This window comes from Corylus avellana, chromosome ca3, assembly GCF_901000735.1.
Source record: "Corylus avellana chromosome ca3, CavTom2PMs-1.0".
NCBI classification, from domain to species: Eukaryota; Viridiplantae; Streptophyta; class Magnoliopsida; order Fagales; family Betulaceae; genus Corylus; species Corylus avellana.
The window spans coordinates 3117054-3129416 of NC_081543.1; the positions used below are offsets into that span (position 1 = coordinate 3117054).

Below are 12363 nucleotides of genomic sequence, written 5' to 3' on the forward strand. Positions count from 1 at the left end.
GAGAAATCAAATAGCCCTGGCCAAGATGAAATTGAGGGTGTACGGAAAAGACGTTTCCTTGATCTAAATGAGCTTGCTCCTGGTTCTGGTTTTGATGATGGTCCGAACACAGTAATAAAAGATGAAGATACAGATGACTTCTGAAGCTTCCCTCTGCCGGAAAGCACAGGGGGAGTTGTTTTTTTCCCAGGGAATCTATGTGTACGATAGTAAGTTTCTAAATTTTGTGAGAAGCCCACGGAGGAAGTTAGTTAGAGTTCTTCCATGGTGTAATTTAAGCAGCTACTCTGGTGATGATTTGCTGCTGGGAGCAATGTGATGCTGAGAGTTATGTAGATTAGGTAGTCATTTTTTAGTTTCCACATTCAAAGAAACCTACGACAGATGAATCAGAAATTGTTGGGAGTTCGTTAGTCATCCAATCAATGTACAATAACCATTAACTAATATTGTAACTGATAAATTTGCCCTATCAAATGTTCCAGCCAAGTAGGTTTTTTTTTTCCTCCGTTCCCGACAATTATGCGCCTCTGAGCATTTGGGTTGGTTGGGTCTGTTGGATAAAGCAATCAGGCTAGCAACTGTTGTGTTTATTGTAATGGACCATCCTCCCTCTAAAGGTAACTAATTTGTATTTTTATTTCAGTTTCACTTTCTTATTGTTTTGTTTTGTTTTCATGTTTGACGAATTCATTGTGTTGGAGATACTGCTTGTCAGGGATTTCTGTATGTTGTTTTGGCGCAATTTCTGCAAGAGATTAACCCCATAATCTTGGCACTTGGCCACAAATGTTTTACACGAAAATTATTTCCAAATTGTGCATTTCTAATTCACAGTGGTTTTTTCAGTTTCTTCGTCCACTTTAGTCTGAACAGCATCTTCCATGGTTGTATCTATCTCTTTCACGTCTTCATCTTTCTTCTTTGCTGCCTTCTCCTTCGCTTCCTCAAGAGCCTGTATCAAATTTGATAGACATGTCTCTGCATCATCCAGCAAGGACTTTGGCATAAGGCTCTCCGCAACATCAGCAGGGGTGATCTTGGTCTCCCCAATCAACCTCTGAACGGCATCAAACATGGGATGCATTTCAAGATCCAAGTAATTCTTTGCAAGCACCTTAAACCCCTCGAAACTGCAGTAAGAGAGCTCAATATGCTTGTCCATTCTGCCTCTTCTTATGAGTGCCGGATCCAGCTTCTCCACATAATTGGTAGTAAAAACAATCAGCCTCTCTCCCCCAGAAGCAGACCACAGCCCATCAATGAAATTCAGCAGCCCTGAAAGGGTGACTTTGCCGCCGCTACCCTCTTCTTTTGCCTCTTTCTTGGCAATTTCTTTTCTCAGCTTCTCGTTCTCGTCATCTGAAGATTTCTCTGTTTTGATCTTCTTCCTCTGACCAGTAAGATCAAGCGAGCAATCAATGTCCTCAATTATGATGATGGACTTGCTGGTTGTCTCGATCAAAAGCTTCCTCAGCTCCGTGTTGTCCTTCACCGCTGTGAGCTCAAGATCATAGACATCATAGTTCAACAAATTAGCCATTGCTGCAATCATGGTCGACTTCCCGGTCCCCGGCGGCCCATAAAGCAGATAACCCCTCTTCCACGCCTTCCCAATCTTCGCATAGAAGTCCTTACTCTTGCTGAAAGTCAACAAATCTTCAACAATCTCCCGCTTCTTCTCCGGCTCCATCGCCATCGATTCAAAGGTTGCCGGATGCTCAAACACGATATGACTCCACATGGTTTGCTTGTGGCTGGAAAGCTTGTGATCATAAGTATTTGTGTAGAGCTTCCTCTGCCTATTCCTCACTCTAATCTCCTTCCCCTTGCTTAGAACATGCTCCAAGTAAGACTTTGTGATCAACTCCCGGTGCTTCTTATGAAACGTGATCGTGTAGATCCTTTTCTCCGGCTCAGGATAATACGACATAGACCTCGATTGCGACACAATTTTGGTCGACACCCACCAGACTTTAGCGCCTTCAAACTCGTCGGTGACTCTCTCATACTCGTCCATACTCAACGTCAGGCTGCTGGTATCTTTACCCATCTCAGCTTTGAGTCTTTTAGCGTTCTTGGAAGAGTTGGCGCTAAGATACGCCTCCACAGCTGCATAGGCTTCGCTACTCCTGAGCCTATCTCCTCTGAACTCGTGGAAGGAAACCCGAATATAGGGATAGAAGTATCCCATAAGCCTGTGTGTATATTTTTCAAAGGAGCGGCTAAGCACAGAAGGACAATATTGGCGGATGATCGCCCACACAAACATGAAGGTGGCTATGGTAGACCCCATATTCGCCCACATCCCTGTTAGTGCACTGCTTCCTTGTCTCTGTTTCTTAGCCATGATCCCCCCGCCGATCATGGTCGCCGGCAACATCTTTGGATTCTTGATGTTGTTTTTTGTTTCGGATAGTGGAAAGCTTTCCTTTCCTCTATGGGCTTTATATCGGAGACAAGTCAAAAAGTCAACAAGAGTCGGTAGGCGTGAGTTGTGAGTGGGGTTGCTTTTCTAGTCTTCCCTAGTCATGCCTTTTCTTTCCACAAAGCTGGCTGCAGATATTTTGATGTAAATTTCATGACACTTTCGTCTTCCTAATAAATTCATGTGAGTTGCATTTTTCAACCCATTGTGCTTTGTGTGGGCCCTATTCCTCTCTTATTACTTTAGGTGCAGTAGAATTCATGACACTTTCGTCTTCCTAATAAATTCAAGTGAGTTGCATTTTTCAACCCATTGTGCTTTGTGTGGGCCCTATTCCTCTCTTATTACTTTAGGTGCAGTAGAATTGCTGACTTGCTTCTTGTACGGAATTGAAACTTTTTTTTTTTTTTTTTTTTTTTTGACATATCCACACAAGAGAATAGATAAAATTCGAATTAGTGACATCCACTTCATAATACGTGGTTCCTAACCGATTGAGTTATTCTTTGGGAACGTACGAACTTGAAACTGAAAGTGTGGAAGTCTAATTTTCTTCTTAGATTTCTCAAGGAACGGGCACATATACGAAATGGGGAGACCGGCTGTCATTTTGTTTCGGTAAAATAATAGTTTTTATTTTTCTCTTTTATATTCTCTTTTGAAGAATAATCTAATAGTGAAATTTGAGTACTTTTTTTTTTTTTTTTTGATATGTCCGCATAAAAGAAGTGATGATTCGAACTAGTAACCTCCGCTTCATAAGGCGTGATCCACAGCCGATTGAGCTACTCATTGGAGACGAAATTTGAGTGTATTTGAACTTTGGGTTCTAAGCGATTTTTTCTTTACTATTTTTTATACTTTATCTTTCATAGTAAAATTTTTTGTGATCGGGCCGGCTAGTAAATGTGTTTCACATTGAGCGAACTATTTAAATCTTGTTATTATCGCGTGTGATTGTCTTGTCTTATATATCTGTAATTGTAGTATTTTTGCACAACATATACAATAATAGTAGGGGTCAAAATGTAGTTACTGCTTCTGCTAACTGTCTAGGTGGTTAACCGCCGGTTAGCGTTTTCGCTTTTTAAAAGAAAAAAATAAAATCAAAATGACATCGTTTCAATAGTAATACCTTACTACATACGACAACATTTTTTTTTTTATACATTTTTTTTTAATATTTTAAATACAAAAACAATGTTGTTGCGCGCGCGCACATATATATAGTTAACAGTTTTTTCAAATCTTAAAACCGCTAACCGCACCACCCTAAGTAGTTAGCAGTTTTTGTTTTTGTTTTTTTTTTGAAAGTTAGCAATTTTTTCTAACCGTCTTCAAAAACGATTATGTAGTCTTAAATAAAAGGGCAAAGAGGAATTCTAAAACAATTAAACAAAAAAACAGTATTCCAGCTTTATTATGCAAGCAAAGTTTAGAAAAGAAAGTATTATATGATGGGATATTTTTCAGCATTGTTATGTTACGTATTCAAGTAAGAAAAGAAACCAAGTTTTTAAGTTACAATATTTTGGGCTCTATTATACGTGTTAGAGCATTTGCCTCACAAAATTTTTTTGGTTATTTTAGTGGGGCAATTTAGTAAAAGTGACTAAATTTTTTCATTTTTAGCCTCATAATTTTAATAAAAAATAAATTGTAAGTAAATAGTATTTATTTTGTTATGGCCGGCCACCCCAGCATAGCCATGGGGGTGGTGTTGGCAACCCCCAACCGGCCTTTCGGGGTGGCTTGGGGGTGGCGTTCTTGGGCTCTAGGGGTGGTTCGGCCACCCTATAGGGCTAAACCCATAAATCAAATTTATGGGTTTGGCCCTAGGGGGTGGCCGAACCATGCCTTAGGGCCATGGGGTGGCGTCGGCCACCCCCAACCGCCCCCCTAGGCTGTGTTGGGGTGGCCGGCCACCCCCTAGGGGTGAAAATAGAGTAGCCGAACCACCCCCATGTTTTTTAATAAATTTTTATTTTATATTTATTTTTAAAATTTAGATAATATTTTATTATTTTATATTGAGTAGAACATGTGACAGGTTGGTGGCTGTTGGATGAAAATGAATGACTAAGATTTCAAAACAAACCCATGGGCAATTCTTGAAGAATAGCCGGGGATCTCAATCCCTTTTAAAATAGTGAGGCTGCTAAGTGTGCTTTAAAAAAATTGATAGTTAAAATAAAGAAAAATGTACTTTTAATTATTTTGGTAAGTAAAATTTAGTAAGGCTGCTAAGAATGATCTTAAAAGAAAACTCTTTCAACATTTCAGGAATGGAGAATTCTATTTTGGCTTTTCAAATAAAAGTGAAAGTAACTTTGTCTAAATTAGAATGTTAGTAATCTTTCCATTCAACAAGAGAGATTTTAATCCAGGGCGTACATCACGATTGGTTGTTTGCTTATTGAGTTGTGAACTCACATCTTTACTTGTAAATTGTTACTTTACAAACGAAATAGTCCATGTATGTAAGAACGATGGACCAGAGTAGACAGTAGTCATGGTTTTTTGGAGTATTTGTGGTGTACAAGTTTCATTAATCAGTTTTGATTGTATTTAAATTTGACTTAATCGTTAATCTTCTAAGAAAAAATATGCAAAAAAAAAAAAAAAAATTAGGCTGAAAAACAAGAATGAAAGAAATCAAGCAGCCTATATTCGGCATTCGTGGCCCTTTTTTTTTATTGGCCCAATTATTTAGTATTTGCCGGCCTTATTTGATGATCGGCCCATTCTTTAACTTATTTTGTGGCCCATCTTCGGCCATTGTTGCCGGCATCTATCATCTCGGGCCACCACCAACTTTGACGGTTTTCCGGCCACCATTTTCGGCCGCCACCATCTCTAGCCACTATAGCCAGAAACCTCTATCTCCTTTCCTGACTTTCATGACTTATTATTAGGAATGATTGAGTCAAGTTGTGCATTTCTAATTCACAATAGTTTTTTCACGAAAATTATTTTACAATAAAATTATTTCCAAATTGCTGATTTCTAATTCACGATGGTTTTTCAGTTTCTCCGTCCACTACTTGATACTGAACAGCATCTTTCATGGTTGTATCTTTCTTCTTCGCCGCTTCTTCCTTCGCTTCCTCTAGGGCCTGTATCAAATTCGATAGACATTTCTCTGCTTCCTCCACTGGGGACTTTGGCATAAGGTTCTCTGCAACATCAGCAGGGGTGATCTTGGTCTCCCCCATCAAACTCTGAACAGCATCAAACATGGGATGCATATCAAGATCCAAGTAATTCTTTGCAAACACCTTAAACCCCTCGTAACTGCAGAAGGAGAGCTCAATATGCTTGTCCATTCTACCCCTTCTTATGAGTGCCGGATCCAGCTTCTCCACATAATTAGTAGTAAAAACAATCAGCCTCTCTCCCCCACAAGCACTCCACAGCCCATCAATGAAATTCAACAGCCCTGAGAGAGTGACTTTACTGCCGCTGCCCTCTTCCTTCGCTTCTTTCTTTGCAATTTTCTTGCTCAAGTTCTCATTCTGATCATCTGCAGATTTCTCTGTTTTCTTCTTCCTCTGGCCAGTAAGATCAATCGAGCAATCAATGTCCTCAATTACGATGATGGACTTATTGGTTGTCTCGATCAAAAGCCTCTTCAGCTCCGTGTTGTCCTTCACCGATGAGAGCTCAAGATCATAGACATCATAGTTCAACAAATTAGCCATTGCTGCAATCATGGTCGACTTCCCAGTCCCCGGCGGCCCATAAAGCAGGTAACCCCTCTTCCACGCCTTCCCAATTTTTGCATAGAAATCCTTACTCTTGCTAAAAGTCAACAAATCTTCAACAATCTCCCGCTTCTTCTCCGGCTCCATCGCCAACGTTTCAAAGGTGGCTTGATGCTCAAACACCATATGACTCCACATGCTGGAAAGCTTTTGAGCAGGAGTATTTGTGTAGAGCTTCCTCTGCCTATTCCTCACTCTAATCTCCTTCCCCTTGCTTACAACATGCTTCAAGTATGACTCAGTGATCATCTCACGGTGCTTCTGATGAAAAGTGATCGTGTAGAGCCTTTTCTCCGGCGCAGGATGATATGACAGAGACCTCGATTGCGACACAATTTTGTTTGACACCCACCAAACATTAACTCCTTCAAACTCATCGGTCACCGTCTCATGCTCGTCAATACTCAACGTCAGGCTGCTACTATCTTTCCCCGTCGTCTCAGCTTTGAGCCTCTTAGCGCTCTTGGAAGTGGCGGCGTTAAGGTATGCCTCCACAGCTGCATAGGCAGAGCTACGCCTGAGGCTATCTCGTTTGAACTCGTGGAAGGAAATCCGGATATAGGGATTGAAGAAGTCCATAAGCCTTCGTGTATAATTTTCAAAGTAGCGGCGAAGCACAGAAGGACAATATTGGCGGATGATCGGCCACAGAAACATGAAGGTGGCTATGGTGGAGCCCATATTTGCCCACATCCCTTTTAGTGCACTGCTTCCTTTTCTCTGTTTCTTAGCCATCATCGCTCCGCCGATCATGGTTGCCGCCGGAAACATTTTAATCGGATTCTTAATTGATGTTCTTTTTTGTTTAGGGTAATGGAAGGCTTTCCTTTCCTCGGCTTTATTTATATTGATAGAATCGTCAAGAGTTAGTGAGTGCCCAAATTTTTATTCATTCTTTCAAGTACCGGACAAGGAGTTAGTAGCCTTCTCTCCGGCCGGTCGGCAAATAAGGTTAAAAACCATATTTTTATATCATAAATTATAATACGATGTTGATGTTGCAATTCAGATCAATTTTTAGTAATTAGTGTTTGATCAAAAGTTAGTTAATAGAATATATATATATATATGCAAATAGTGTACAACTGTTTAGTACTTGTGATTATATATAACGTGTCCACTTCTTTTGTTGGAGGCAGTTGTCAGAACATGGATGTCTCTAATTAATCTCGATTAACAATGTATTAATTGTTTTCTCGTGGCTCTTGGTGCTAGCTAGTAGCTAGCTACCCTCTCATCAGATTCTCTAGGGAGCCAATCATGAGTACTTGCACTTTTCATTTTGCTTCAATTCTTTAATAATATATTAAAAAATAAAAAAAATAAATATCAAATAACTTTTTATTTAATTTATTCGATATAAGAAAAATAAAAGATACGAATGAATAAAGTTGCATTCTTGGATCCGTTTTATATATATATATATATTCTCTTAGCTAGGGATTGAGCCGAGCGTGCTCGATGACGTGCGATTTTAAAGATTTTTTAGGGTTTTAAAACGTTTGTTTAAGCCTATAAATATCTCCTTAACATAACTAGTCTAACTTTCTATACGTTTTTCTGAGCCTCTAGATTCCTTTTGAGTGTGAGAATCGTAAAGAGGAGAGAAAAATGACGAAATACTGTCGTTTTGAAGGCTTTATTGGGAGTTTGAAGCCCCACAATTAAGGTGAGATCGAGAATCGTTTCTTTTTCTTGTTCTAGCTTTAGTGTTGAGTGATTATTTTCTCTAGGTCGTCGGAGTGTGTGTGAGTGTTCTTGGGTTGTTTGGACGGTTAGAATGTTATATAGGATTAATAGTTTTACTGTTTCTTCCGATAAGAACAAAGTTTTTAATCCAATTGAAAGGACCGGATACAACCCCACAATGGAAAGAAGCACAATAATTATAAAAAAAAAAAAAAAAGAAAAGAAAAGTAAATATACAAAGATAAAAATTAGAGTAAGTACCTTTTGTTCCCGTGGTAGTACTACCACGTCATTTACAACATGGCCGTATGAGCTGACACTTGTATTACTTGGTCTCGTTAAACTATCATTTTGTTACCAAAACTTCTAATTCTGTAAGTCAACATTGTTAAAAAATTTGAAATGACGCAAATACCTTATATTTATAAACAAAATTTACATAAAATAATCTTAAAACTAAATTAAACAAATTAAAAAAAAAAAAAAAAAAAAAAGTATCAAAATACCCAAAAAAAAAAAAAAGAAAAAAAAAAGAAGAAAAGTTCATGAGACGGCTGAACCACCATAGGGTATCGGTGGTGATGGTTTGGCCACCCTTAGGTAGTTTGGGGTGGCTGAATCACCCCAAAAAAACACACTTGAGTTGATTTGGCCATCCCTTAAATTCATATAAGCTGGCTTACCAAGAATTTTTTGGAGGCTAGGCCACTTCTGTGTGATTTGAGGGTGGCTCAGCCACTCCTTATAGGCTCGGGGTTGGATTAGCCACCCCTAGGAATTTTTTTTTGAAAAAACAATTTTAAAGTTATATTTTTTTATGGTTTATTTACTTTTAATTTAATTCTTAAGTTTTGATTTTTTTTTTTTTAAAAAAAAATGGTTTTTCTAAGTTTATAATGCTTATATTTCGTTTAGGGTATTTCTGTCCTTTAATGAGATTAAACGTCTACAAATTGAATATTCTTTTTGATTTAACAAATTTCCTAACAGCAAGGTTTTTTTTTTTTTTTTTCTGTTTAAATAAAATTGTAGTTCAATATGGTCAAGTGTCACGATGACAGCACGTCCAAGTAATGTCTAAGTGGCGAAATAGAAACATTTTGAGTATTTCAAAGATAAAATCACTCCGAAACAACTAAACTTAGGTAATCACTATAATATAGAAGATTGAAATACATGCATGCAAATTAAATAATAAATATACAACCCATGTAAAATGCTTAGACTATGAACAACAAGCTTCCTGCTGATCAATATTTTACTAGCCCCGACCCAAGAAGAGCAGAATTCAAACATAACCAACCCTTCCAAAAGTGACTTAGAGCCACGTGATGAAGGGGACAAAATTGCATCAAGTAAAAACATAAAGTGACTTTGCACCTCTCCTATTAATATAGGACTGTCTGACCATTAAAGATGAAACACCCATAATTTTTCCCTTTGTCTAATTGTTTGTCCCTCTGTTTCAGCCATGGATGTGCATGTGCACTCAGCTCCTAGCAGCCGCAATGCTAGAAGGGAGACCTCAAACCCCCTGCCGTCATACCTCGATCTAATTGGTTCATAGCTGCAACGTCAACAAGAAGTTTTAATAACTTGTCCTTGTTCTCCTTATACATGTTCTTGACTTTTGAATTTGATTAAAACAACATAGCATTTTTCATTAAAATGAAAAATGAATAATGGAGCTGAAGCTCGAACTTAAAATTTTCATTCTGAATTTTATGTTAAATCTCCACTTATCCATAAATATGGATAAATCTAAAGATGATAGAAGCTCGAACTTTAACTAGTATTGTGCCCGAAAAGTTTGTTGGGTTGTCTAGAATTGTTGTGTTTATTGTAATGGAACCATCCTAGCTCCCTCAAAAGGTAACTAATTTCTATCTTTATGTATGCTTAATTAGCTTTCTTATTGTTCTTGTATTTCAGCATCATTGAATTATTTTTCTTTCTGTGCTGAAGATGCCCGTATAAAATTGCTTGTGTTGACTGGTTTTTCTCTTTCAAATTTTGACAGGCAAATATAGATTCTCCAATTTCTACAAGAAAGTGATCCCCCATTATCTTGGCACTTGCCTGCAGAAACTTTTTACATGAAAATTATTTCAAAAACATGGTTGCTTCTCTGAATTACGATGTTTTTTCAGTTTCTTTGTCGACTTGAGACTCGACAACATCTTCCATGGTTGTCTCTTTCACGTCTTCATCTTGGTTCCTCACCGCTTCTTCCTTGGCTTCCTCGAGAGCCTGTATCAAGCTCGATAGACATTTATCTGCATCATCCGTTGGGGACTTTGGCATAAGGTTCTCTGCAACATCAGCAGGGGTGATCTTGGTCTCCTCCATCAACCTCTGAACAGCATCAAACATGGGATGCATTTCAAGATCCAAGTAATTCTTTGCAAGCACCTTAAACCCCTCGAAACTGCAGAAGGAGAGCTCAATATGCTTGTCCATTCTACCCCTTCTTATGAGTGCCGGATCCAGCTTCTCCACATAATTGGTAGTAAAAACAATCAGCCTCTCTCCCCCACAAGCACTCCACAGCCCATCAATGAAATTCAACAGCCCTGAAAGAGTGACTTTGCTGCCGCTACCCTCTTCCTTCGCCTCTTTCTTGGCAATTTCTTTACTCAACTTCTCATTCTCATCATCAGAAGATTTCTCTGTTTTCTTCTTCCTCTGGCCAGTAAGATCAAGCGAGCAATCAATGTCCTCAATCACAATTATAGACTTACTGGTTGTTTCGATCAAAAGCTTCCTCAGCTCCGTGTTGTCCTTCACAGCTGTGAGCTCAAGATCATAAACATCATAGTTCAACAAATTAGCCATTGCTGCAATCATCGTCGACTTCCCAGTCCCCGGAGGCCCATAAAGCAGATAACCCCTCTTCCACGCCTTCCCAATTTTTGCGTAGAAGTCCTTACTCTTGCTGAAAGTCAGCAAATCTTCAATGATCTCCCGCTTCTTGTCCGGCTCCATAGCCATTGTTTCAAAGGTTGCCGGATGCTCAAACACAATATGACTCCACATGGTTTGCTTGTAGCTCGGCCACTTGTAGCCAGGGCTATTCGTGTAGAGCTTCCTCTGCCTATTCCTCACTCTAATCTCCTTCCCTTCCTTCACAACATGTTCCAAATACGCGTCGGTGATCATGTCACGGTACTTGTTATGAAACGTGAGCTTGTACAGCCGCTTCTCCTGCTCGGGATAATACCCCATAGACCTCGTCGGCGCCGACGCGACTTTGCTCGACAGCCACCAGACTTTCGCCCCACGAAAATCATCCGTCACCCTCTCGTGCTCGTCCATGCTCAAAACCAGATTGCTGCTGTCTTTCCCCATCTCTGCTTTGAGCCGTTTGGCGCTCTTGGAAGAGTTGGCGCTGAGATATGCCTCGACAGCCGCATAGGCTTCGCTGCGCTTCAGCCTATCCCCTGCGTACTCGTGGAAAGAAATTCGGATGTAGGGATAAAAGAAGCCCATGAGCCTGTGGGTGTATTTTTCAAGGAAGCGGCGAAGCTCATATGGGCAGTACTGGCGGATGATCGCCCACAGAAACATGAAGCTGGCTAACGTCGAGCCCATTGTGGCCCACATCTCGGTCATCGTTGCCGGAAAAAATGTGGGTTTTTGCATTGTGTAACTTGTGTTTGAGGTTGAAGGAAAGCAAGAGTAGGGTAGGGAATGAGGAAGATCGGAGCTGGTGTTTATATGCAGATGGGATTTTAATTTTGGATTTAGAAAGATAAAATAATTTAAATATTATTTCTTTTTGCTTATGGTTTAATTTGAATATTAATACTTTTTGGGGTGGCACCATTGATGGTGATCAATGTGATGGAAGGACTACGTGGACGGTGGTCCACAACTTGCAAAATAATGTAAAAGCAAGTGACCAGTCGGCCCATCATAGTGTCCTTATGGGGGTACGTGTCATGCACATGAGACAGCCAAAGCCATGAAATGGGCATGGTGTTGGCCCATGGAGATGGAGTTGGATGTTTATTTTTTTCTTTGGGAAGTGAAAATTTGGGTGATGTTGATTGACAAAGAAGATGACAAATTTTGGAAGGACCATGGATCCTTCCTATGCCTTTTTTTCTTAATCTTTAAATCGTGCTTAACCTTTTAGGCTTCTCAATTTACATTAAAAAAAAAACAAAAATCAACTGGGGTTATGTTTGTTAATCATTTCCAATACCTCCACAGGAATCCTCGAATCAGATTCCAAATGGATGGGTTAGTGTGAGCTTATCCAATCGGCCGTGCACTCTTGGAATAGGTATTCATTTTATGATAGATCCTGACTTAAAGTGGTGAGAAGTACTTATATTGTGTTGTTCTAAAAAGGTCTTTAAAGTGATTATAAGTGTTCTTACAAGTGTATTTAATTTAGTGAGATCCATATTTGAGAAAAATATTATTTATTAAGTACATCTGCTTATTTTGAGAAAACCCAAGTAAACATAGTCTTAT

At 39.2% G+C, this 12363-nt stretch overlaps 3 protein-coding genes across 3 annotated transcripts; all 3 read right to left on the minus strand.

The window, feature by feature from the left end:
* Positions 1-729: 729 nt before the first annotated feature.
* LOC132174977 (AAA-ATPase At3g28580-like) lies at positions 730-2423 on the minus strand. Its single transcript, XM_059586758.1, has one exon. The coding sequence runs from the start codon at positions 2381-2383 to the stop codon at positions 827-829; it is 1557 nt and encodes a 518-aa protein (XP_059442741.1). The 5' UTR covers positions 2384-2423; the 3' UTR covers positions 730-826.
* Positions 2424-5359: 2936 nt separating this feature from the next.
* Positions 5360-7076, minus strand: LOC132175358 (AAA-ATPase At3g28580-like). Its single transcript, XM_059587285.1, has one exon. The coding sequence runs from the start codon at positions 6961-6963 to the stop codon at positions 5440-5442; it is 1524 nt and encodes a 507-aa protein (XP_059443268.1). The 5' UTR covers positions 6964-7076; the 3' UTR covers positions 5360-5439.
* Positions 7077-9853: 2777 nt separating this feature from the next.
* LOC132176134 (AAA-ATPase ASD, mitochondrial-like) lies at positions 9854-11617 on the minus strand. Its single transcript, XM_059588263.1, has one exon. The coding sequence runs from the start codon at positions 11521-11523 to the stop codon at positions 10015-10017; it is 1509 nt and encodes a 502-aa protein (XP_059444246.1). The 5' UTR covers positions 11524-11617; the 3' UTR covers positions 9854-10014.
* Positions 11618-12363: the final 746 nt, after the last annotated feature.